General features: G+C 40.3%; 2 protein-coding genes across 2 annotated transcripts in view; both read left to right on the top strand.

Annotated features, from left to right (window-relative positions):
- The window catches only part of LIPA (lipase A, lysosomal acid, cholesterol esterase), a 16426-nt gene extending 4300 nt beyond the window's left edge, over window positions 1–12126 (top strand). The window contains exons 3-10 of the mRNA XM_009888808.1: window positions 1389–1509; window positions 5403–5601; window positions 6012–6121; window positions 6799–6935; window positions 8397–8543; window positions 9703–9774; window positions 10819–10890; window positions 11662–12126. Coding sequence (XP_009887110.1) covers window positions 1389–1509; window positions 5403–5601; window positions 6012–6121; window positions 6799–6935; window positions 8397–8543; window positions 9703–9774; window positions 10819–10890; window positions 11662–11895 — 1092 coding nt within the window. The 3' untranslated portion in view covers window positions 11896–12126. The remainder of the gene's footprint in view (window positions 1–1388; window positions 1510–5402; window positions 5602–6011; window positions 6122–6798; window positions 6936–8396; window positions 8544–9702; window positions 9775–10818; window positions 10891–11661) is intronic.
- A 7414-nt stretch (window positions 12127–19540) lies between these two features.
- On the top strand, window positions 19541–20928 carry CH25H (cholesterol 25-hydroxylase). Its single transcript, XM_009888701.1, has one exon. It carries the CDS (start codon window positions 19542–19544, stop codon window positions 20364–20366), a length of 825 nt encoding a protein of 274 aa, XP_009887003.1. The 5' UTR covers window position 19541; the 3' UTR covers window positions 20367–20928.
- The last annotated feature ends 986 nt before the right edge of the window (window positions 20929–21914 follow it).

Consider the following 21914-nt stretch of genomic DNA (forward strand, 5'->3'; position numbering starts at 1 on the left):
TCCGCAGCCGCGGGGGAAGCCCCGGCGGACTCGGCGTCTCCCTCCTTCCAGGCCCCTTGCGGTCCCCCCCGTTGCCTGGGGCTGATCCCTCTCCCGTATTTTCTGATCCAGATCAGTGGGGTTTGTTTGTTTGTTTGGTTTTGTTTTTGTTTTTGTTTTTTTTTCTGGAGTCAGGACAGTCTCTTACCTAACTGCTAGAAAAGAGCCTGCTCACGGAGCGCGCTTGTGCCGCTGGTGCGATGCTCCCCTGCTCCTACCCACAGCCGCCCATTTGGCGTTTACTCTCTTAACTTTTTTCTCCTTCTGCCGCAATAGCCAAGTCCAGAAAATATGTGCTGTTAACAACTGGTATGAGTTGCTCTTTCCTCTGCCCCACCTGAACTGTGCCATGTTTTCACATGTGCAAGAGGGTGTTTCAACTTAGAAATGCTTAAGGTCTAGAAGAAAGCAAATGCTTGAGTCATCAGTGTGATCTAAATATCATTTAGAGGACTGAAAGTAGTTGTTTAGTCTAAGGCTAATAGCATTTGAATGGAATTTAGCCGTAAAATCATTTTGGAATGTTAATGTCACTGTGGATGATTGAAGATATATTTAAAAGAAATAGCAAGTGTAAATTCTCCCTCTCTTCCTTGCCAAGCAGCCTAAGAGTAGAACTCCGATCGTGTCTTGCATTTCTTACATTTTCTCAAGGCACGGTTGGTGTCATAAAACCAATTAAATGGCAAGTTCTCTGTCCTAATGGAGTTGCATCAAATGAAAATAACATAAAGCCCGAGACATAAGAGATGGGAGATAAACCTATTAATGAAACAGTATAAACAAGTGTGGGGTTTTTTATTATTATTTTCTTGTTTGGCTTGTAAGGAAAGTCACTTTAAAGCTCTGCAGCAGATATAGGGTTTGAGGAGAAAGGTAAGAAATGGCACACAAAACTACAAGTGCCAGTGGCTTTTTGCTATCCTTATTTAATTGTTAGTGGAAGGTACTGCTTTCCTTGAGAGCAGACAGTAGGTTCAATTTTTGTCTGCCAAATCTGCATCTCGGCGTTTTGCCCCGTTATCATAATCGCCTTGTCAACCCTTCAGTCTCCTTCTCACCGTAAGCAGCGTGTGAGTAACTAACATGACAGTGGATGGGGGCAGGTGAGGGAGTCCTCCCAGATTCCTGGGATAAGGTTTGTGCTCTGGCTAGATCCTGACTCCGTACTGGGATGAGTCTCATAAGAAAACCTGTTTGCGTCCAACAGGTGGGTGGTATGGCACATTCCTACCACATCCTTTAATTTCACATCACCTCTTTCGAAGGAACCCAGAGTACTTTGCATGTGTTAATGAACTGAGGAGGCTGGCAGTCTGACTCCAGGGCGGTTCCTTTTCTTTCTTCAGAGTCAAATTATTACCTTCAGGGGATACCCCAGCGAGGAGTACGAAGTGACAACAGAAGATGGGTATATCCTTTCCGTTAACAGAATTCCTTATGGAAGAAAAGGCCGTGAGAGGAGCAAAGGTAAGATTTGCGGCTGCTTGGTAAAATGGGGAGTTATGAAAAAGCTCTCTTTGATTTATAAAACTTTTGCTCCTGCAGTAATCCAGAAGAAGATTAAAGACTATATGACCTGTGCAGTTAGAATGCTTTGTTGGTGAATGTTGTGGCCAAAATAGATTAGGTATATGTAGAGTCACTTGAGTAAAGGAAGGGAGAAGGAGAAAGGGAGAAGGAAGGGAGAGGAGTAAGCTATATTTTCCTGGCAGTGCCTTTTTGTGACATTAATACAAGCTCTTCATTGTTTGATTTTATGAGGGGCTGAGAGGCCTGGAGTTTCTAGGAAGCGGAAAATAAGGGTTGAGATTTGTTGGGTTTTTTTAAGTAATAAAGTCTTTTGAAAAGAGATTGATTGTAACATTGTTGGGTTATTTCAAACCCAATTTTTAAAAATGCTTCTTTATAACAAATAAGTTTGTCAAAAATGCCTGACCATTTTCAGAAGCAGGGCCAGTTCACATCCTCTTTTGGTGAAATATAGCTAAACTCCAAGAGTTCCCACTAGAGTGTTCACAAAATAATTACTGCCTGATTTCTGCCTAAAATAAGAATTGTTAATTTTAACTTCTCCGAAGCTCCCTTTGTGTTAAGGTACAAACCAGACCAATACGGCATACTACTGGGGTGTCATATTTGACACAGCTGCTTAAATAGGTGAAACAATATAGTAAGATAAAATCCCTTCAGAACATCTTGTACAGTACATTATAAACGTATTGCAAATTAGGATACGTAACAGGCGGTTGACAATAGTCAGCCCAGACCAGGTTGTTTTATGGATGTGATTGGATGGGGGAATGGGAGGAGCGTTGGCACGTGCCACCAGAGCACTGTTACAAGCTGTAACAACTACTGTGAAAGCTGGTATAAAACCGTGGAAGGAATGCAGGGGGTGTACCGGTGAGGAGGTGGGGGGGAGGAAGCACAGGGGGAACGTAAGCTGAAACTTAAGGGAGTGATACGGGCAAAGGTTTTTGCAAGGACTGAATGATGGAATGCTTTAAAAATGAGACAAGTGTATGTGGAAGAGGAGAGAAACGTAGCCCTTGACTTGCTATCCTCCTGCCCTGCATATGGAATTAACAGTGTATTTGAACAGCAATTGCTGAATTTGGTATCAGTCTTGTCTCCACCCCTTATAAAAGATCCTGCGGACGATCGCATGCATGCAACAGCAGCCTGTTTGCATAGAAACTGTACGTTTTCTAAGGACTGCCTCAGAACCCTTTGGACTGAAAAAAACTAGGATGAGAGGTAAAATTGTGGAGCTCACAAAAGAAATCAGTGATTGTCCTATAGCCTTGGGTGTGAACAAGACCTGTGGAAAAACCCTCTCCTCTGCCAAAGGCCAAGCAACAGTCTTCCTGACCTTATCTATTGGTTTAGTATGAGTTAGGATGTTTGCACTGTCCGCCGTCTCTTACAAGGTGGGTGTGTAAAGATCAGTGCATCGACTACACCAGTCAAACCTGGCAGGTGTCTTTGTACTTAAGAATTTCAGAGAAGCCCACAGGAAAAAGACAGGGTGCCCTTGTACCTGTTGATTTTGTCAAATCCTTCACCGATGACATAAGCAAACAGAAGTTTCCTGACCTGTGGGAATTCTCCGCATTCCCCTTGCTACACCCTCGACCCCAAGTTCATGTTTTGCAAAGTGCTTTAATTTTAAAAACAAGGATTACTGAGCACATTTGGGGAAGTATGATCTCCTAGAAGAATGAAGATTTCAAAGTTCATGTTGATCTTCAGTTTTTATAGACTTGGTATCTTTTCTCAGAAAGATACCAATGATGTGTTACTGCTGACTTAGCGTATATATGCCATAATTCTTCTTTTGCAACACCTGCATAATGTGAGTAGGATCCCTTGGAATTATGTATCACATGATGTTTTGGAACAAAACCTACAGTTCTTGAGCTAAAAAAAAAAGAAAAAAGAAAATGTCCAGAGACCCTAAAAAAAAAAGGAAAATGTCCAGAGACCCTAAAAGCAAAACATCAATGATTTTTGGTTTTAGTATTAACTAACTAAAAACCTAAAAAACCAACTGCATAGCTTGGGTGAGAAGGGCATAGAAATAAGTCTGTCTTCAACTGCTTGGGGGTGCAGTGAAGAGAACAAAATGTTCTATAGGGGAAAGGGTAGTTTAACAACCTAGTTTTCTTATTCCCCCTCTGGGTTTTTTAGGATCAGAGGTGATCCAAAATTGTTATTATCCAAGTCGGTTTGTCATATGATTGTGCAATTCATGTGCAGATCTGGTGACTGCTTGGTAAAGTGAAAGAGGAACTGGCAGAAATTGGAGGCTAATGCAAGAACAGAATTAAAGCATTAAAGCTGTTAAACAGTTTTCTCCTTCCTATGTTATGAAACATGCAAGTAGCAGCTTGAGGAGAGCCTGTTCTTCAAAGAAAACGGAAGTTGGTTGATCTGAGTTTAGTAAAAGGGAAGAAGGTATCAAAGCCAAAAGTGAACATTACTGAAAACAAATTTATGTTAGGCTTGAAAATCCTGCACACTGTTCAGATGGCAATGAAGAATTACTGCAGCGGAGGGAACTTGTGTTGAACTGTACTGTCTCCAGTGCCAGTTTGGCGCTGCTGGAGATCTGCTCTGATTGCAGGGACAGTATGCCACAACATGTTTTTTTTTTTAACAAAAGGGGAAAAGTAGGCACTGAAACAGTTCCTTGTCACAGGTATAAACGTTGCCAGGAGGGAGGAATATTGCTAATTTGGGTTTGGGAACTCACAGCAAACATTTATGGACATGACCTGGAATGGAGGGTGTAGGTGACTGAAACAGTTGTGATTTGGCTGTTTCTGCTGAAAGATCCAAGTCTAAATTATCAATGGAGGAAGTGTTGCTTGAGTTTAGTATTGTAGTAGAACGATGTGTCATCAGAGGAGGTACATTCCTGAGTAATCTCTAGCATTGAGCTAAGCTTAGCATGTTATCAGATTTCAGTTATTAAAGCAAAAAAAAAACCCGAAGCACCTGTGCTACTGCCAGATCCAGAGGCAGGTCTTGGATTTTCTGAAGGTCATGTTCCTCCTAAAGGATTATATGTTGATTTATTTTCTTTGTGTAGAAGCAGGAACCTTAATTTTTTTTAAAATCTGCATTCCACAAAAAGGCATCATTTCCCTTTTCAGGATGGGATAGTCAGGAGAGAGGCTTCCTAAATTCCTCCTGGCTCTTGACTGTGGTTCTTTTAATTAATGTCAAGAGGAGAAAGTCCTTTGAAACACAAATTCCCTTGTAGGCTACCTGTACTGCTCTTCAGGTTCTACCAGAGCTTTGGTCATGGAAGGGAGTTGCACAGAGATAATGTCAGCACCAGTTGCAGAGATTTCCACAGCTCAGCACCTTAGTTTGGCATGGTCTTATCTGGAAAAGAAAGATCTCAGTAGCACATAAGTAGGAATGCCTTCGTCAGGTTTAGGAACAGGGCAAGGGTATAAGCAGTTTAGCTGTCTCTGGCCCACTTAGCTGAGTATTTGTGAGCTTGAAACAGTTGTAAGGGCTACCTATATTTTTCTTGTAGTTCTGCTTTTCTCGTGTTTGCTTGTTGCACATTTGCTGCCTGTGTTGAACTTCAAGGAGTCTTTTGCTCTAGCTAGGAATCTAACAAGTTGCTACTTTAAAATTCGTAATGATAAAAAGCAGGTTTTGTGAAAAAGTGATTTCACAGCTCCATGACTATTATACAAATTGCTAATCTTAGTAGATTAAGTCAAGTAGATTAAATATTCAAAGTGCAAATCTAAAGTAGACTTTCAGTAACTCACTTGAATTATTCTTAGGCATTCCGTTCCAAATGAACAGGAAGCTATGATAAATGCTTTATTTTTCAGGTCCAAGGCCTGCTGTGTTTTTGCAGCACGGTTTGCTTGCAGATGCCAGCAATTGGATCACCAACTTGGATTACAACAGCCTCGGCTTTATGCTGGCAGACGCTGGCTACGATGTGTGGCTGGGAAACAGCAGGGGGAACACCTGGTCCAGGAAACATACACACTTCACAGTGAAGCAAGAAGAATTCTGGGTTTTCAGGTATCCTTGTCTTGCTAGAGAAACTATAGAAACTACACACACCGTTTGCAAGCAAACTTCTCTTCCTCTCTTTGCCCATCATCTTAGTTCAGTCACGTTGTGAATGTACAAGATTTATTTTTTTTCTGGTTACGTGTGCTGTCACACATGTAGGGACAGTAAAGGGGAGTTTTATGGTCAGTATAGCCTTCATATGTGCCTTATGACAGCCTTCATATGTGGCCAGTAGAACGTTAATTGCTTTCGTCGGTGCTTGGGGTGAAGACTCAATCACCAGAGTGTTCTGCTTCATGCAAAAGAAGCTTTTCTTTATGCCCAGACAACTCATCTGCAGTGCAAAAAAGCTCTGTGCAGCTGTTCCACACTGATAACTTTACTTACACAACTGACTTTTTATCTTTGCTTTGTAGCTTTGATGAAATGGCCAAGTATGACATTCCAGCCTCAGTGGACTTCATTTTGAAGAAGACTGACCAGGAACAAGTATTTTATGTTGGCCATTCACAGGGTACCACAATGGGTATGTGAAGAATATATTTGTTAGAATATATATATATATTCATTAGAAAATAGATATATGTATTAATTAGAATATATTGTGTTTGAAACGATACCAAGTTCCACATATGTGGTTTAATGATGAAAAAACAGCGCTTTTGAAATCCACTGCTTCTGGTTTTTAGCTGCTTCCTGGAATTTTCATCAACATTAAAAAGAAAACACTTAACCTTTCTGTGTTTACTTAAAGTGGGAAGCTGTTGAAATGATAAATTGAAATTGCAGGTAGCCACTAGTACAGTTTCTATTAAAATAAATTGATGAACTGTGTATAATAGAATTAGAATAATCAGACATGTAGAGTAAAGATTCCTATTTCCCGAATATTTTGCTGTATGTAAGGCCTGGCTCAGATGCTTTTAGACCTGTAGACTGAAAGAGCTGGAAGAGTGTTGGGTTCGTTAGAACAGACTTGTTTTTCAGAAGAAAACAAATCCTTCTGATTTGCCTCATTTAATTTGTGTTCCATAGTAACTAGATTAACTTAAAATATCTAAACTGATCCTAGAGACAACAATCAAACTATTAATCTAAAAATACTTGTGCATACTCAACATATCTTAGGTTTTATAGAATCATTGCCAGGTAAAATTCTCATTAACTTGTGAGTTTTGTTAATTATTCTCATATTATTTACAGCTTTCATTGCTTTTTCAACTTTGCCACAGCTGGCTAAGAAAATCAAAATGTTCTTTGCCTTGGCACCAGTAGCTACAGTCAAGTTTGCCACTAGCCCTCTTGCAAAATTGGGAGTCTTTCCTGACCTGCTACTCAAGGTTTGTATTTGAGTGTAAGTGTTTTAAGCCAAATGAAGTGCCCCCCTTTCTAGTTGAAAACAGCATAGCGAAGAATGTTAGTAGCTGTGATTAGATTAACATTTTTGGCAAGAATACCGGGCCAATTTTTCCATAATAATGTTGTGGAAGTAAGCAGTGGCTTCTCTGACTTTACTGCTGTCTAATGAGGCAATTTGCATCAGTTTAAAGTAGTATTTTACGGTTACAACTTAATAGATGGAATAAAATTATGTTTTTCCATTTACATCTTTCTAGAATTTATGCTACAGAAATCACGATTAATTCAGTAGTTGGTCTGTTGTAGAAGAGTCATATGGAAGCTTTATACAGCATACTTCTGAATTGTCATGAACTTTAACCGATTTGTTTCACAATTAACCGTTTAGTATTAGAAGAGGATCCTTCAGAGGGTGATTAAAAGCAGCAGCTTTATTTAGATGCTGTGATTCATCCTCTGGAGGAGTTTACCTTTCACCACTAAGATCAAAGGGAATGCAGGCAGACTGGCAGGCTGCAGTAAGTGCCTGAAGTCAGACATTGTGAACACCGTGCTACGTGTCATTTTTAACCATCACTTTTCTTTGCACCACCCATGGAGATTCCCACCCAGAGCTGTTTGTTCTGTGAGATAAACCCTTCTCTAACTTACCTTGTACAGATTTAGTGCGTGTCTGTTTGCATGATTAGTTCCCTGCTCCAAAGGCAGTTACCATAAAAGTGATACTAACGATTGTGATCTCGTGTTCCTTGCATAACAAACTTCGTCTAACAAGAACAGTAGCTGATCGGTGCCCTGTGCAGATGTTCGTGTTGTGCTGAGGAACTTGATTCTCGTGGTGACTTGCAAAAAACTGGAGTGCAGAAGTACATGACAGTGACAAACCCATGGGTCAGGCATATCTTTAAAGAGCTGTGTCACTTCTAAAGAAGTTCTCAGTGGGCTATTTTCAAATCCTTGGACGTTTTAAAAATACCCATCAAGAGGAAGTGGCCATCACAGCTCATGCAACTTGTTTTTCTTACATGGTGTGAAGAGAGGAAGTTGCAAATATGAGGCGATTTAACATTAGTAGATGCAGCTTAAAATATTTTAGCCTTAAACAATTCTGATGACAAGAAGCTGTGTAGTACTCCTTTTAAATCATTGAATTTAAAACTGACTAGAATTTGAAGTTGGGTTTGGAATTCTTTAATGATGGTCCCAGTTCCCATGTAATTTTTGTGGAGGTAATGGACTGCATCATTTGTAGCAGTAGCACTAACCGTGACCTTCCCATTGGACTACAAACAGGGTTGGTGAGGAGATAAGTAATTTTCATATGACACACCTGTCACCAGTACAAATGGAAAGAATTACCTCAAGAATGCTGTAGCATAAAAACTAAACCCAGGTCATTCTATGCAATTACATGTTTGGCCTCTGTGTTTGTTATTTTGTAGGACATGTTTGGAAAGAAACAGTTCCTCCCTCAGAATTCATTGCTGAAGTGGCTTGCTACCCATGTTTGCACCCACAGAATACTTGATGACCTTTGCGGCAACATATTCTTTCTTCTCTGTGGTTTTAATGAGAGAAACTTGAATATGGTATGTTTTAGTGACTTTGAATAGCTGAATTATTTTGAACTCTAACACAGTATTGACTGCGTATCGCTGTACTGATTGTCCTTTACATGTAATTAGAAAAAAAAATAATGCCTTCTTCATCATACTGAGTTTAGATGAATATCTTTCCTTGGTAAAGATGTAGTTGTCCAGCTTGGATGGATAGGATTAACCTTTTAAAATGTTGCTGGAAAGCTAAAATACATTCTTTTAGGGGAAGTGGGTGAGAGAAGTGAATTAATATGATGGTGCAAGTATTTAATTCCTTTTGCAATGAAGTGAGGAATAAAGATACAGTTTTCAACCATTTTCAAGAGAACCGTTGGCGTTTTCTGGTCTCTTGGTGGATGTGCGCAATTATTTTCTCTGGGACCAATTTCTGACCCTGCTGATGTCTTCATCTGTGGTTCTAGTTCCAAAGGACTTGTTTATAGGACTTGTTTTGTTATCTAAAAGCTAGTTAACAGCTTCTTGAAGTGTTTTGAACTCTCTGAAATCAGTAGAAGCTGGTATCACTTTACCCACAGGTGGATGAAAGCTGAGGATTTTTTTATTTGAGTCAGATAGAATTAGCATTATTTTTTTTACCATTCTGTGTGAAAAAATGTACATTTTTTATATTTTATATCAAGGTGAAAGTGCAGTTTTTTGATGGTTTCTTGCCCAGCACATAGAGTTTTAATGGTGGATAATATTTTTTTCTGCCAGAATTTAAGTTTCCCCTGGGTATTTTGTACTTCTAAACTCAAAGTATATGAAGTTCTGAATCACTTTGGACTGAGAGCTACTAGTTTAGATGTAGAGTAATGTAAGGTTTCCCTGAAGGTCTATCTAAGTATTAGTTAATGTACTCCCAATTCTTACAATACTAACACTTTTTAAAAGATATTCTGAATATATAAAAAATGCTGAAGGGATATCATTATCAGGTTTAAAGTTCAGCTTTAAAGTTCTGCAGTTAATTGTAAGTAATCACCAAAACATTTCAACCTTTTACCTCATCTGTATATATGGCTCCAGTTAAGTTTTGTTTATAACAGTTTTAAGAGGAATGGAAAATTTTCTGTTAGTTGCTCAAGAAGCAATAATGATTGCACTATTGCACTGTGAGGAGTAAACTTTATTAATTATCTCGTTGCAGAGCCGAGTGGATGTGTATTCAACGCACTGCCCTGCGGGGACATCTGTACAAAACATGATCCACTGGAGCCAGGTAGAATTTCCAGAATCTAAAATGTCCATGACTCTAGCTGGTTTGGAGAATATTGATGTCTCTGATATTTAAATGGAATAAAATGCCAAAATATATAGGTAGCGTAGCCCAAGTGAAATTCTGGAACTGCCAATTGTCAGAACGGCAACTGTTCATTGCAGCTGCTTTGATGATACTGACTTATGGTGGCTCACCCCCTCCCCTGTTTCTTTGAAGATAGGCTAACGGGCAGTACGTCGGGCCAACAAACAGTACAACGGAATAATTTAACTCAGAAATGCTGTAACAAGCATTTGCTCCCCTTTTCAGCAAAGCCTGTTTTGATGACAAGTTATTTTTTAGCCAGTGAAAAGCAGCAGGCTTTCTGTTCTGTTCTATTCTGTTTGGCTTCATTTTCTATTTTATTTTGAATTTCACCTCAGTGCATGATTTCATGCCTGTGATGCTGTTGTGCTTGAAGCTTGCTCAGGCTGACAAATACGAGAAGACCTTTGCCATGGACCAGTGGTCAGTGCTACTTGTGATCTTGTAACTGGTCATCTATTCGGAAGCAATGTGTTCCACTGTACATAGCTGTTCAAATGTTGGCTTGGAAAGAAATTTGTGAATACTTTTTTTCCCCATATCCCCGTTATATAGACTTCTGTTTCTGAAAAATAACAGGTAAATTATACAGAGCAGACTTTCTAAGAAAGCTCCATGCTGTGTTCGTACTCATATACATTTAGACAGCAAGGTAAATATTTCAGAAGTAAGCATGGAGCTGCCACATCCTGGCTTTGGGTACGCTAAACTGCTTTCCTTAATCTTTCCTACTGTTGCTGAGTGTGAAATCTTAAGGGACAAAGTCTAATGGTACTGAATGTTAATGTTTCCCACTCCTGTGACACTGGGCAAAGCGGTGACACTTGTCCTTGTTAATACTTGGCATTTCACTTGTGTCAGTTGCCTTTGCCAGTACTCCAGATGACCAATACTTTTATATTCCTGCAACAGAAGTGTTGCAGTTCTTCTTCGTATATGTGAATATTTATTTACTTCTAGGCTGTGAAGACCGGGGAACTCAAAGCTTACGACTGGGGAAGCAAGGCTGCAAATATGGCTCACTACAACCAGGTAGACATCTTTTATAGATATGTTATAATTCTTGAGTGTCACACAAAAAAGTCCTTCGGCACTTCTCTGGGTACTATGTTTATGCTGCATGCTAAAGAGCCAGTAGTGTCGCCCAGTAATCAGACTGGAGATCTGCTTTTTCCAAAAAAAAACCCGACAGGACTATAGAGCTCTGAGGCAGCCCTAAGTCAGTATGGAGCCCACACCTAGATATGAAGTTGTGATGGCACACTGTTTCTTGAGGGTGGTGGTCCTGCCTGCCTGAATCATGAGATTGCTCTGCATTTTGTACAATAGGGCATAGACTGTCAATTCATGTGTATTGCTTATCTTCAGCCTGTTTAATCTCCATGCATATTTGCTTCTAAATTGCTGTGTGCAATACTAAGAACGTTTTGCCCCTTGTCACTTTAGTGACTGGGAAAGATTGCAGTATCATACCTTCAGAGTTACAATCACTTCTAATATTCGGTTAGGGTTTAGAAATAACTTGAATGGGATGCATTCTCTGAGACTTCTGCTACCCTGCTGTCTTATAAACTCCTCAAACCATGTCTTTACTGCTATGCGTGCTATAATATTGCAAGACTCTTGGAGCTACATTTTCTGTAGAGTCAGGACTCTGTCTCCATCTCTAGCTGCCCAAGAGAGGAAGAGAAAAATGAGAATCTGACACGCTCTTGCATTTGCTAGTATGTTACACTGCAGTGTAGTATCACACTGAAGACTTGTTCTTTCTAATGCTTTTGTTTTCACTTTCATCCTCCTCAGTCTACTCCCCCATTCTACAAAATAAAAGAGATGACTGTACCAACCGTGGTGTGGACTGGTGGACAGGACTGGCTGGCAGACCCGAAGGATGTTGCTATGCTTCTCACTCAGATCACAAACTTGGTTTACCACAAAAACATTCCAGAATGGGAACATTTGGATTTCATCTGGGGCCTTGATGCACCTTACCGCATGTATAATGAAATAATTAACATGATTAGGAAGTATCTCTAAACTGGCGTAGTGCTTCAGAGTATTAATTCACCAGGAATTCGTCTTTTTTGGAACATACGCTTTTCTGGCAATAATGCTACATTGCTTATTTATGATGCATTTTTAAAATGCCAGCAATGACTACTGAATTGGATTCATTTTTGGTTTGTTTTTCACAGTATTATTTCTCTCTCCTGCAGAAATCCTCATTGTATCCTGCTGATTTTGCACACAGTGTCACGGTACTCAAAAAAACAGCGGTGTGACTCTGCACAGGAGGAGTATGTCATGTGCATATAAATTTAGTGACGTGTCTGAAAGACAAGTTAGTCCACTCAGCACCTCAGGTGCTTGACAATTAAAACAATAAGTATTTCACTGTGCATAAAACACTGCCATTTCTCAGTATGTTGCCATTTCTGGGTACCTTTCAGAAGTACTCCTTGTACTGCAGTGACCCATTTGGTGCTGGTATTTAAAAAGCACTTAGTGGCATTTTGCTGCGTTATTATTTTAGCCATCACACAAGCTAACTACATCAGATGACTTTCTTTTTCAATATTGCCCGGAAGAACTGTCATGAAGCCAGAGAAGATCAGCAGTTGTCAGTTGAAATCTCCTATTTTGAGACAGATTCATTGCTGCATTTTTCTTGATGTAATGGTGTCCCTGAAGGCGTTCACGTTTCATGTACCAGCTACGGATAAGGATCATTATTTGCCTTGCAGATTCCTGGAACAAGAAGCAGTTAAAAGAAATACCACTTTGGGTTAGCTTTGTCAATAGGTTATGGCTTTCAAGGAGAATGATGTAACATACTTGTGTTTTGTTTTCTTTGCACTGACCACTAGAAAACAAGCTCCCCTGGTATACTACTGGTGAGGGAAGAGCCAAAGCATTAATTCTGTAGCTTGAGTGACTTGATTTGCGTGGACTTTTCCCCTTAACCATCTGCTGCTTTGAAGATCTGTTTACATCTTAGCTGCTTATATGGTGTTTGCCGCCATTGTGTTCAGGAACCATACAACACCCTGGAGAAGCCTGGCAGTATTAACGGCAGTTTCCATTTGTCTCAGTTTCCACTTCAAAATGGGGCTAAGCCCCCATTTAATGGGGGAGACGATTCACGTCTGCTTCAGGGGGGTGACTTTGGAGCTGTTAATTGTCTGTAGTATAGGTGCCTTGCTCTTTCCATTGACTATGCAGAGGACTCTGGCTCCTCTGAATTGCACAAAAGTTCTATGCCAAATGTAGATGTGTGAACAATCTCCAGAGTCAGTTGCCTCAGTCCAGATAATTTCTGTGCTGTGGCTGCATTCAACTCAGATTTCTGTCAGTAATCCCAGAAGGATAAAAAGCCTTTTCTACATGGCATAGAAAATAGTGCATTTTAAAAGGAGGCGTACTTTTTTTTTTTTTTAAAAAAAAAAAAAAGCAAGAAGTTGCATAAGCCATAAATTAGGGTTGGTTTGGTTGTTTTTTTTATTCCTAATTCAGACTCAGGGAATCCTCAGACTTTGTTTAAGGAAAAAGTGGTTCATGATATTTCAGTTACGATTCCTAGCAGGACCTCTAAGTTTGCTTTATATTTGTAGCAGCCATATTTGCTTTACTTTGCTGTGCTGAAAGGAAGTTTCTGTAGGAATCCAAAAGCAGTTGTGAGGGTGTGTGATAACAGCAAGAGCCGTGTGCATCATGTTTATTAAGCTTGAGATATTTCAATAAATGTGAGACCTGCTTGGAGTTCGGAGCGATGTGTTGTGGTTCACTTCTTGTTTTTTCATGAACGCATGTGAATCTTTGGGACGGAATCCAGAAGGCCGAGTCTGTTTTTCACAGCTATTCATTCACAGAACAAGTACAATAAAAAAGTAAAACAGCCAAGTAAGCTTCCATTTTACTTTTGTCCTGAAAGAGGCTTTTCCTATGCCTAAGAAGCAATTTGTGTTGTTTTGGGGTACTTCTCTGAGACTTCTAAGTAAGGTACAAATTTTAAATAACTCTTCACAAGACAGTCATTTCTAAGCCTTCAAGTGAGGCTCCTTTCAAACCACGAACATGGTGGAAAGCTTCTTGTATCCCATTCTTAAACCTTGGGTAATTGGATTGCTTAATGGACTGTCTGGTAATCTCATAAACAGTGTTTAACTACATAGTAAGGCAGGGAACTAATCACTGCCGTGCTACATTTGATGGGATCTCCCAGCTTTTGACCTTTGGCATCTTCAATAATAAATATGCTCAGGCTGTACCTTTCTGTGCATTCTGAATACAGTAGATGCACAAGGTGTATTAAATCCTATGTGTTGCCAGCTTTGGCAGCTGATGAACCCCCTGCGTGCCTGGAAATGAAACCAGAACAGTGGATGCTTTACACAAAAGCCATTATGGAGCTTCTCTGCCTCACTGGAGCAGGGATGGCTATGGGAATCATGAGCTACTGTTCTCTCCCTGCCCTGCTAAAGTTACAAGCACTGTGTGATATAAACTTGTAGAGGTGTCAGTGGAAAGAAACATGCAAAATAAGACACCTTGAACATAGAGGAGAAGAGCGAGAAGCTTGGTCTAATAAGAATGAGCAGTGAGTGATGAACGGTACATTTTTCAAAGCAGATCTTACATACTTAGTGCCTGTTCTATAGGCATCTTTGTGCTATAGGTGTGTATATATGATGCTGAAGCTTGGCTGAACATCAGCTTTGTGTAATATAAAAGTGTACTAGTGTAATGGAGGGCATCAGACACCTTCTGCTGACTTAGTCTCAGCATTTAGCGACGTGATCAAACTATGCTGGAAAGCCCGGAGAAAGTAGTCCCTGTTCAGCTGTTGGATTGCCACTCACAGACCTGTGTGCATCTGAAGTGAATGCGTGATCCAGGGCTTTGGCTTAGAGATGTACAACACAATCGGGCATACGAGGGCATACACAGACAGAAGGACATGTGGTTTTTTTCCACATGTTGTGCTTGGAACTTGAAAATGATTTTTTATAGTAATCTGCAAGTGTATTCGCACTGTTTATGTCATGCAGAAGGCCTAAGGATGGTAGAGTGCGTGTATGTTAGTGGCGCATGCCAAGTGATGTCCTAGCTCAATGCAGAGCATTTTTACACTATTTAGTGATTCTGTAGCTAGTGATAGCGCTGGCAAAAGTTTACACATCAACTCAAACAACACAGAAGTGCCTCAGCGTAGGAAGTGGTGGTAAAAGAGAACTCCTACTCCCTTGGGCCCCAGAAGAGAAACAGTTTTGTCAGTTTGGGAACAAAATAAGCCCATTTTCAATAATCACTCTTTATGGTTAATGTGCCATACAAAATAAGGAAACATGAATACCTTAATACAAGGAAAAGTCACAAATTACTCTAATCCAGAAGATATGAGAGAGAAACCTTGATGGAGGAATAGGTTTTCTGATATACAATAAAATGGGGATTTTTGTGGAAGATTTTCCTGTAATGAAAGCATTTATAATGTCTTCTCCCTTCCAGTGCTGCAGCATTGCCTGCCATGAGAGTGCTAATAATGGCCTCTCATCTCTAGTCGCCTATTTTCAAATAACTTTATATGAACAAAATACTACTGACATTGCTACCCTGCAGTCAGGTTACATTGAAATCATCAGTGAAATAAAAATTTATGAAGGTTGGATGGACATTAGCCACACCTGTGACATGATTGCTGAAGTCTTATTTTCTGAGGATACCAAGCTGAAAAGTATCTCTGTTGCATTCTGACTGCGCCAGAAATGATGAATGTGTGTGGTTGTAGAAGATGCGAATCAGTTTCTCACTATGGAATTGCAAATTGTGAATGAAAGAGTTCTAGGATCTTTTCCTGGTTGTTTATTATTTTGAAAACTGAACCTGATAAGGTAAAGCTTGAGAATTAACCATTTACTTCACTGGCAGCTTTCCATCCCTAGTCATTGTTAGGAATTAATTAAAAAACTTTTGTTAAAGCTTTCTTCCTGTGTTGCCTGGAGAGGTTTTTCACTGAAGCTTGGTTGGGCAAGTGGAGTGTTGCTATGAAAATAGTTTTATTAAGAAATGCCTTAGTTCTGTTACGAAAAATATTTTGTGTTTAGGCTGATGTTTTTCATCAAAAGTGAAGAGGAATGTGTTGTTCTTCCTCATGTGCCCAGCATACCCATGGGTGCGGGGTTCAGGCTGCTTACCAGAGATGTGAGGAGTAGGGGCTCGTGTCCCTTTTTTGGATTCAGATCCAGGGCTTGAATCTCGGTATACCCAAACATGCGGAGACTCCAGGTTGAAACGATGCTCGTAGGCAAAGCTCCCTCTTTCCCAAACCAGTGTACATTTTTATCATCCCTGAACATTTTAACAAAGTCTAAGGGATATATGTGCCGGTGATTGTCCCGTGAGGAGAAAGCGAGCCCTCTCTCGGCCGCGCAGGCGGGGGCGGGCGGCGGGAGCGGTGCCTGCGGAGCGGGGGGTAAGGGGGGGGTAAGGAGGGGGCATAAAGAGCTGGCTGACACCCGCACCCTCGCAGAGCTGCCATGAGTACTGCTGTACACTGTGTCTCCTTGCTCTCAGGCTCTTGGAGTAAGGTGAGTTAGGATGTGAGGACCTCAGATTTATTGTGTTTTTCGAGCATGGGAGCGATTTCTTTTAAAGTGAGAGAAGGGACTGACTGCCTCTGCCTTCCTTTGCGCTGGTTACTATCCTGCTTCCCTGCTACTGTCCTGAACAAGTTATCAGCCCTCTTCCCCAGCGCCCTTTTCCTGGTAGAAGGCTCAGCATGCACTGGGATATTGCCTTATTGCCGGCACAACAATAATCCTACCACACAGGGGGGGAGAAGAGGAGGAGGATGAGGTAAAAAGAAATTTTGCCTCTGCTGCCGTGACATTAGTTTCAGTATGTTGATCCTGGTTTTCCCCCCTGCTAACTTTTCCTCGTTTTCCTACCCACTTAGTGTTTTGCTGTTTACAGCTTGTACCTAACGGGTGCAGCCTGGGGTAGGTGCTTGCATCTTGTGCTCATGTGGAATCTATTTAAGACCCTTTGCGGGGCCTCATTCCAAACTATGTGCCCTTCAACCTAAACTCTGTAGCAGGAGTCTTGATTTTTTGAGAGAACCGTTTAGAGTCTTGTAACACATGGGAAAGTTTGGCAGCATCGCAAGTTGAGCGAAAAAGGCTGGGGTTGTATTGCTGAACTAACTACAGACAGGATTTGCGTGCACTTTGTCTTTTCTTCACATTGTACCTTGCGCTGACAAAGAAACCAAAGCGGAAAGACGTGATAAGTGCTTCGTGGTGGCAGAGCCAAACCGCTTGAACTCAGTTTCTGGAGGATAAGGGTTTGCCCTCTCTGATGCGTGAGGGTTCATTCTGCTGAGCCTGCCCCGGTCGGTACCAGCCGGGGTAGCACTGCCCGCAGAGCCCACCCTGCCGAGTGCCGGCAGATGGGATGCCGACCCTGCGGCATGCCCAGCCCGGCTCGGGGCTGCCTCAGGCTCCCAGGTAAGTTCTGCTCACCTTGCATCTTGCTTGGGCTTTGTGTTGCAGGATATACGAGTAATAAGACTGCAGAATTCCGTTATTTTTCCTTAAGGGACTTAAGAATATTTTTCTATGATGTAATCTGCAGGCAAAATGCCTATTCTTTAAATTTTAGCTTATAGGCAGCAGTGGTTCTAAAACTTCTTGAGACTTTGCATGGCTATTAGGGATTAGTTGGAGGAGTGTCTTTAGGGCAGCTGAGCGATTTCTGTCAGTCTCCCTTTGGGCAGATTTGGAATACGTTATAGAATAAATTCAGTCCCTGCATAATTCTAATAAAATAAGAGAATCACGTATCCCATCTGGGAGGCTTAATTTCTGACTGAAAGTACATAAATCAACAAAAAGCATCTCTCACAAGAATATTTTCTGACCCAGACGCTGATTGAGTTACAAATGCATTTTTCATGTCCTTATTGTGAAATAGAGGTCAGTATAAAATACAGTCAGAAGATTGAAATGAAGCTCCTGGATATAGATCCTCATGCATTAAATTAGTGTCTCTCACTGGGTTTTAGTTTCACTACATTTGACAGTCTGCGTTAACGGAGTTCAACAGAACAGTCTCACAACAGCAGAAAATCTGAATCTATTTCTAAAATGTATATGCAACAGGTAGAGTCTTTGAAGGCCGCAGCATACCTGTCTCCCAACAAATAACTTCTGATTGCCTGAATAGTAGCACAGATGTTACTGTTACAGTAAACTCCTTGAAGTCTAAGAAGAGAGCAAAATCTGCACCTCCTTAAGAGCAGAATCTCTTGAAGACAAAATCGTTGAGAGTGAAAGCAAACGTAAGTATTAGAAGTCCATGCATATTTCAGAAAAGGTCACTGATAATTAGTCATTCTTCATTATTGAGAAGCAAGGAAATTCTGCCTCCATTACCCCCCATCAGATTTCTTTTCTGAATAGCAAAGAACTAAGACCATCTGAGCAAGGTAATAAAGTCATCCAGGAAGTTGAGCTCATTTCCAATATTAGAATAAATGCTGTACCTACAAAAGAGGTGAGTTCATAGGAAGCTGATGGCAATCTCTGTTTCCCTAAACGTTCAAAGCTTTGTTTGTCTCTTTATAAAAGCACAAAAGAAGTGATGTCTTAGTGGTTAAATCAAGATCTCCATCATTTACCCCTAAAATACTTTTAGCAAAATAGAGATGTGGGGAGTCAAGCCTGCCAGCTTCTGTCTGCTGCGTGCTTGCCTATGGTCAGAGCAAGATCCTTTAAAGGACGTAGATCTAACCAGCAGATCTTTTAACTACAGAAGTTAGTTTGATACTTGGATAAAGAATGATTTCCATATCATATTGCTCGAAGAGCTGTTGAGATGTGGAGCGAATATTGTAATAATGCAATAATAGTTGTCACTAAATATCTGTTCGGAAGCATAATGAGGTTTTACCTCACATTCATCCCAGCAACCGGGGGATATTTTGTTCTTCAAAAGTTGTTGGCTCAATTTTGCATCTGGTTAAGTCAGGTGGATTTTACCATGTCAAGTAGATATGGGAGCATAAAGGAGAACAGGACCTCAAAAGTAGATGGAGATAAGTCAAGCCACCACTTTGATTGGAAGCGTATTGTAGGTCTCCTTAAGGTTTTGACTTATCCTGTTATACACCTGAGGGATCATTAAGAAAATGTGTGTTAGCACACATCCATTACCTACCAAACAACCACAGGTCAGAGCTGGTGTTTAGGTACATGTACATCTTTGGTAGCAGTCACAAAAAAAATCAATGGTAGGTTGTATTTCCTTACCTATAAAGGCAAGAGGATAAAAAAGGATGACACAATTTAAAATTAGTAAGAGACAGCAGTTTTTCAAGTGTGCGCACTAAGTGGAGTGGAAAATGTTCCTACGTTCTTTCTCTGAATTCCAGTCTTAGACTTCTGCATTTCTGCTTAATGTTCCTGTCATCCAAGTCTTTTGCAGAGCTCCAGTGATTGCCCTGGCCAGCTAATTCTGTTCTGAGATTGTAATGCGTGATTCCACTTCTGTATAACAGGAAAGGCAACTTCCTCTTTAAAGCTACGTATTACTAAGCAAGGAGGATTTCTGATGGGCGGAGTTTTCCCTTGAGCAGGCTAGATAAAGGCTTGCAGGATTTACAGACCTCTCAGACTGCCATCAGCATGAACAGCAGCCTGCCAGACAGAGCGCTGCTCAGCTACGCGATGGATGGACGGCGGGACAGGTTGTGCCTTCAGTCCCTTTGGGACTTGGTCACAGCAAAGGAGCCATTTATCAAGTCACCTTTTTTTCCAGTGCTGTTTTCTTTTACAGCATACATGGCTTTCTGTCTTCCATATATTGCACTGGACTTTTTAAGCACTAGACTACCAAACTTGAGAAAATACAAAATCCAGCCGCAGAACTATCCAACTCTTGGAATGATGGTGCCTTGCATTATTCAAAGTGTGTATCACCATGTTGTTTTGATCTTCCCAGTGACTTTTGTCCACTGGTACTGGAGACCAATGAATCTACCAGTGATGGCTCCAGAGCTGCCTGAGGTCCTGCTGGAAGTAGCAGTTTGCCTGCTTCTGTTTGATTTCGAGTACTTCCTGTGGCATTTGCTTCATCACAAGGTGCCGTGGCTCTACAAGACCTTCCACAAGGTGCACCACAAGCACGTGTCAACGTTTGCTCTTACTACACAGTATTCCAGTGTATGGGAATTGCTCTCACTGGGATTTTTTGCTGCTATCAACCCAGTGCTCCTCGGGTGCCATCCTTTGACAGAAATGATTTTCTTCCTTGTAAACATTTGGTTGTCAGTGGAGGACCATTCAGGATATGACCTTCCGTGGTCAACCCACCGACTTGTGCCTTTTGGTTTGTACGGAGGAGCACCACATCATGATCTCCATCATCTGAAATTCAAATCGAACTACGCTCCTTACTTCACTCACTGGGACAAACTCTTCGGGACATTCACAGAGTCGCATTCTAATTAAGGATATTTACCTGTGGACAAACTCTTATTTTTTTATAGACTAAACCGGGACATTAATTTTTGAAAGACATACAGAAGATTGTATATTTGAAACTGCCTATAAAAGCAATAGCTATTTATAACAAATCCTCTTAATATATGTGTATTTGTATGTATACTTGGAACCGCGTCTGGTAAATGTCTGCAAATGGGAGGGTAAATATCTGTTGCTTAAATTTGTTTGAGTCAAAGGTGTAAGGGAAGCACTAAGAGACATTCTCTCTTCTTTCCTTCTTTCCAGCTCCAGCTTTCATAAAGCATGTATTGTATTACTGTATGATGTTTTATACATACGCCAGAACAATTATCTTACTGTTGTAGGATGATTTATGATGTAAACAGAAAAGGTACACATCATGGATTTTTGTGGAGTTTAATGCCAGAGTATATTATTGCACAATTATGTTGTAAAATATTGTTGCCAAACAAAGCTAGTTGGCTAACTGTGCAATAATTTTGATATTTATATTTTAAATCTTGATGTACTGTCTGTTTTTAATAGAAAATAAATATAGTCATTCTTTTAAAATTAGATTCTGTTTCATTTTATTCATTCTTCTGTTCATATTTGGAACAGGTATGATTCCTTTTGCATAGGTGTTGTTTATTTGAGTTTCAGACTTTTCTTATTAAAATATTGTCGTGTTATTTCAAAAGTGAACCATTTACTATTTCTCCAGAATAACGTGTTGTTTTTAAATAGTTTTCAGTTTTGTAGAAACAGAATATTGAAGAATGCAGTTTAAAAAGCCACAGTGACATTTTATTATTACCTTTGTGAGAAGCTTCAGTAATTTTTCACTAAATTTATGATGTGAGAGCAGAACACTAGGCAGCCCCTTAATAAAAGGGAACCTTGGTCCTTCACAACCACATCAATTAATTGTTACTTGCATGCAAAAACCTGGCAAGGAAAATAATCAGGGTTTCTACAAAATAGATGATTCTTTCAAGCAGATTTCAGAGGAATAGAATCAAACCTTTCAGGATCCTAAACCATAGAACAAGCCGGCTGCATGTTGCTAGAACAGTTATATATAAAACATTGCCATGTAGTGTCACAGAAATCACACTGAAAAAAATAAGCATGAAAAGATAAACAGGTCTTCCATGTCTCATTCAGCAGAGATCCATATGGGCTTCTTATGTCCACCTTTTAATGCTTATAATCTTCTATTCTGTATTACTAATAAACTTCTCAGGATAGTGATGGGAACAGAGAAAGTGCAAATAATGTAGAGAGTGTGTAATGACCACTTATGCATCATCATCCAAAAATGTCTTTGTCATTATGTTATGTCTAGAGGGTTGTGTGACCTTACAGAGGCTGTTTGTCCAGGAGAAGAGAGAGCCCTTAGTATTTCCAACAATGTGAACTTACAAAGGCAACAGCACTTTTGGACACTGCATCTTTTTGAAAACAGGCAATAATTTTCATAAACGTCTTCCTAAACAGCATGAAATGCTGCAATCTTAATACTTGCTCTCTGGATATCACAGAAGAGCAACC

This window comes from Charadrius vociferus, unplaced genomic scaffold (assembly GCF_000708025.1).
Source record: "Charadrius vociferus isolate BGI_N301 unplaced genomic scaffold, ASM70802v2 scaffold436, whole genome shotgun sequence".
Classification (NCBI taxonomy): domain Eukaryota; kingdom Metazoa; phylum Chordata; class Aves; order Charadriiformes; family Charadriidae; genus Charadrius; species Charadrius vociferus.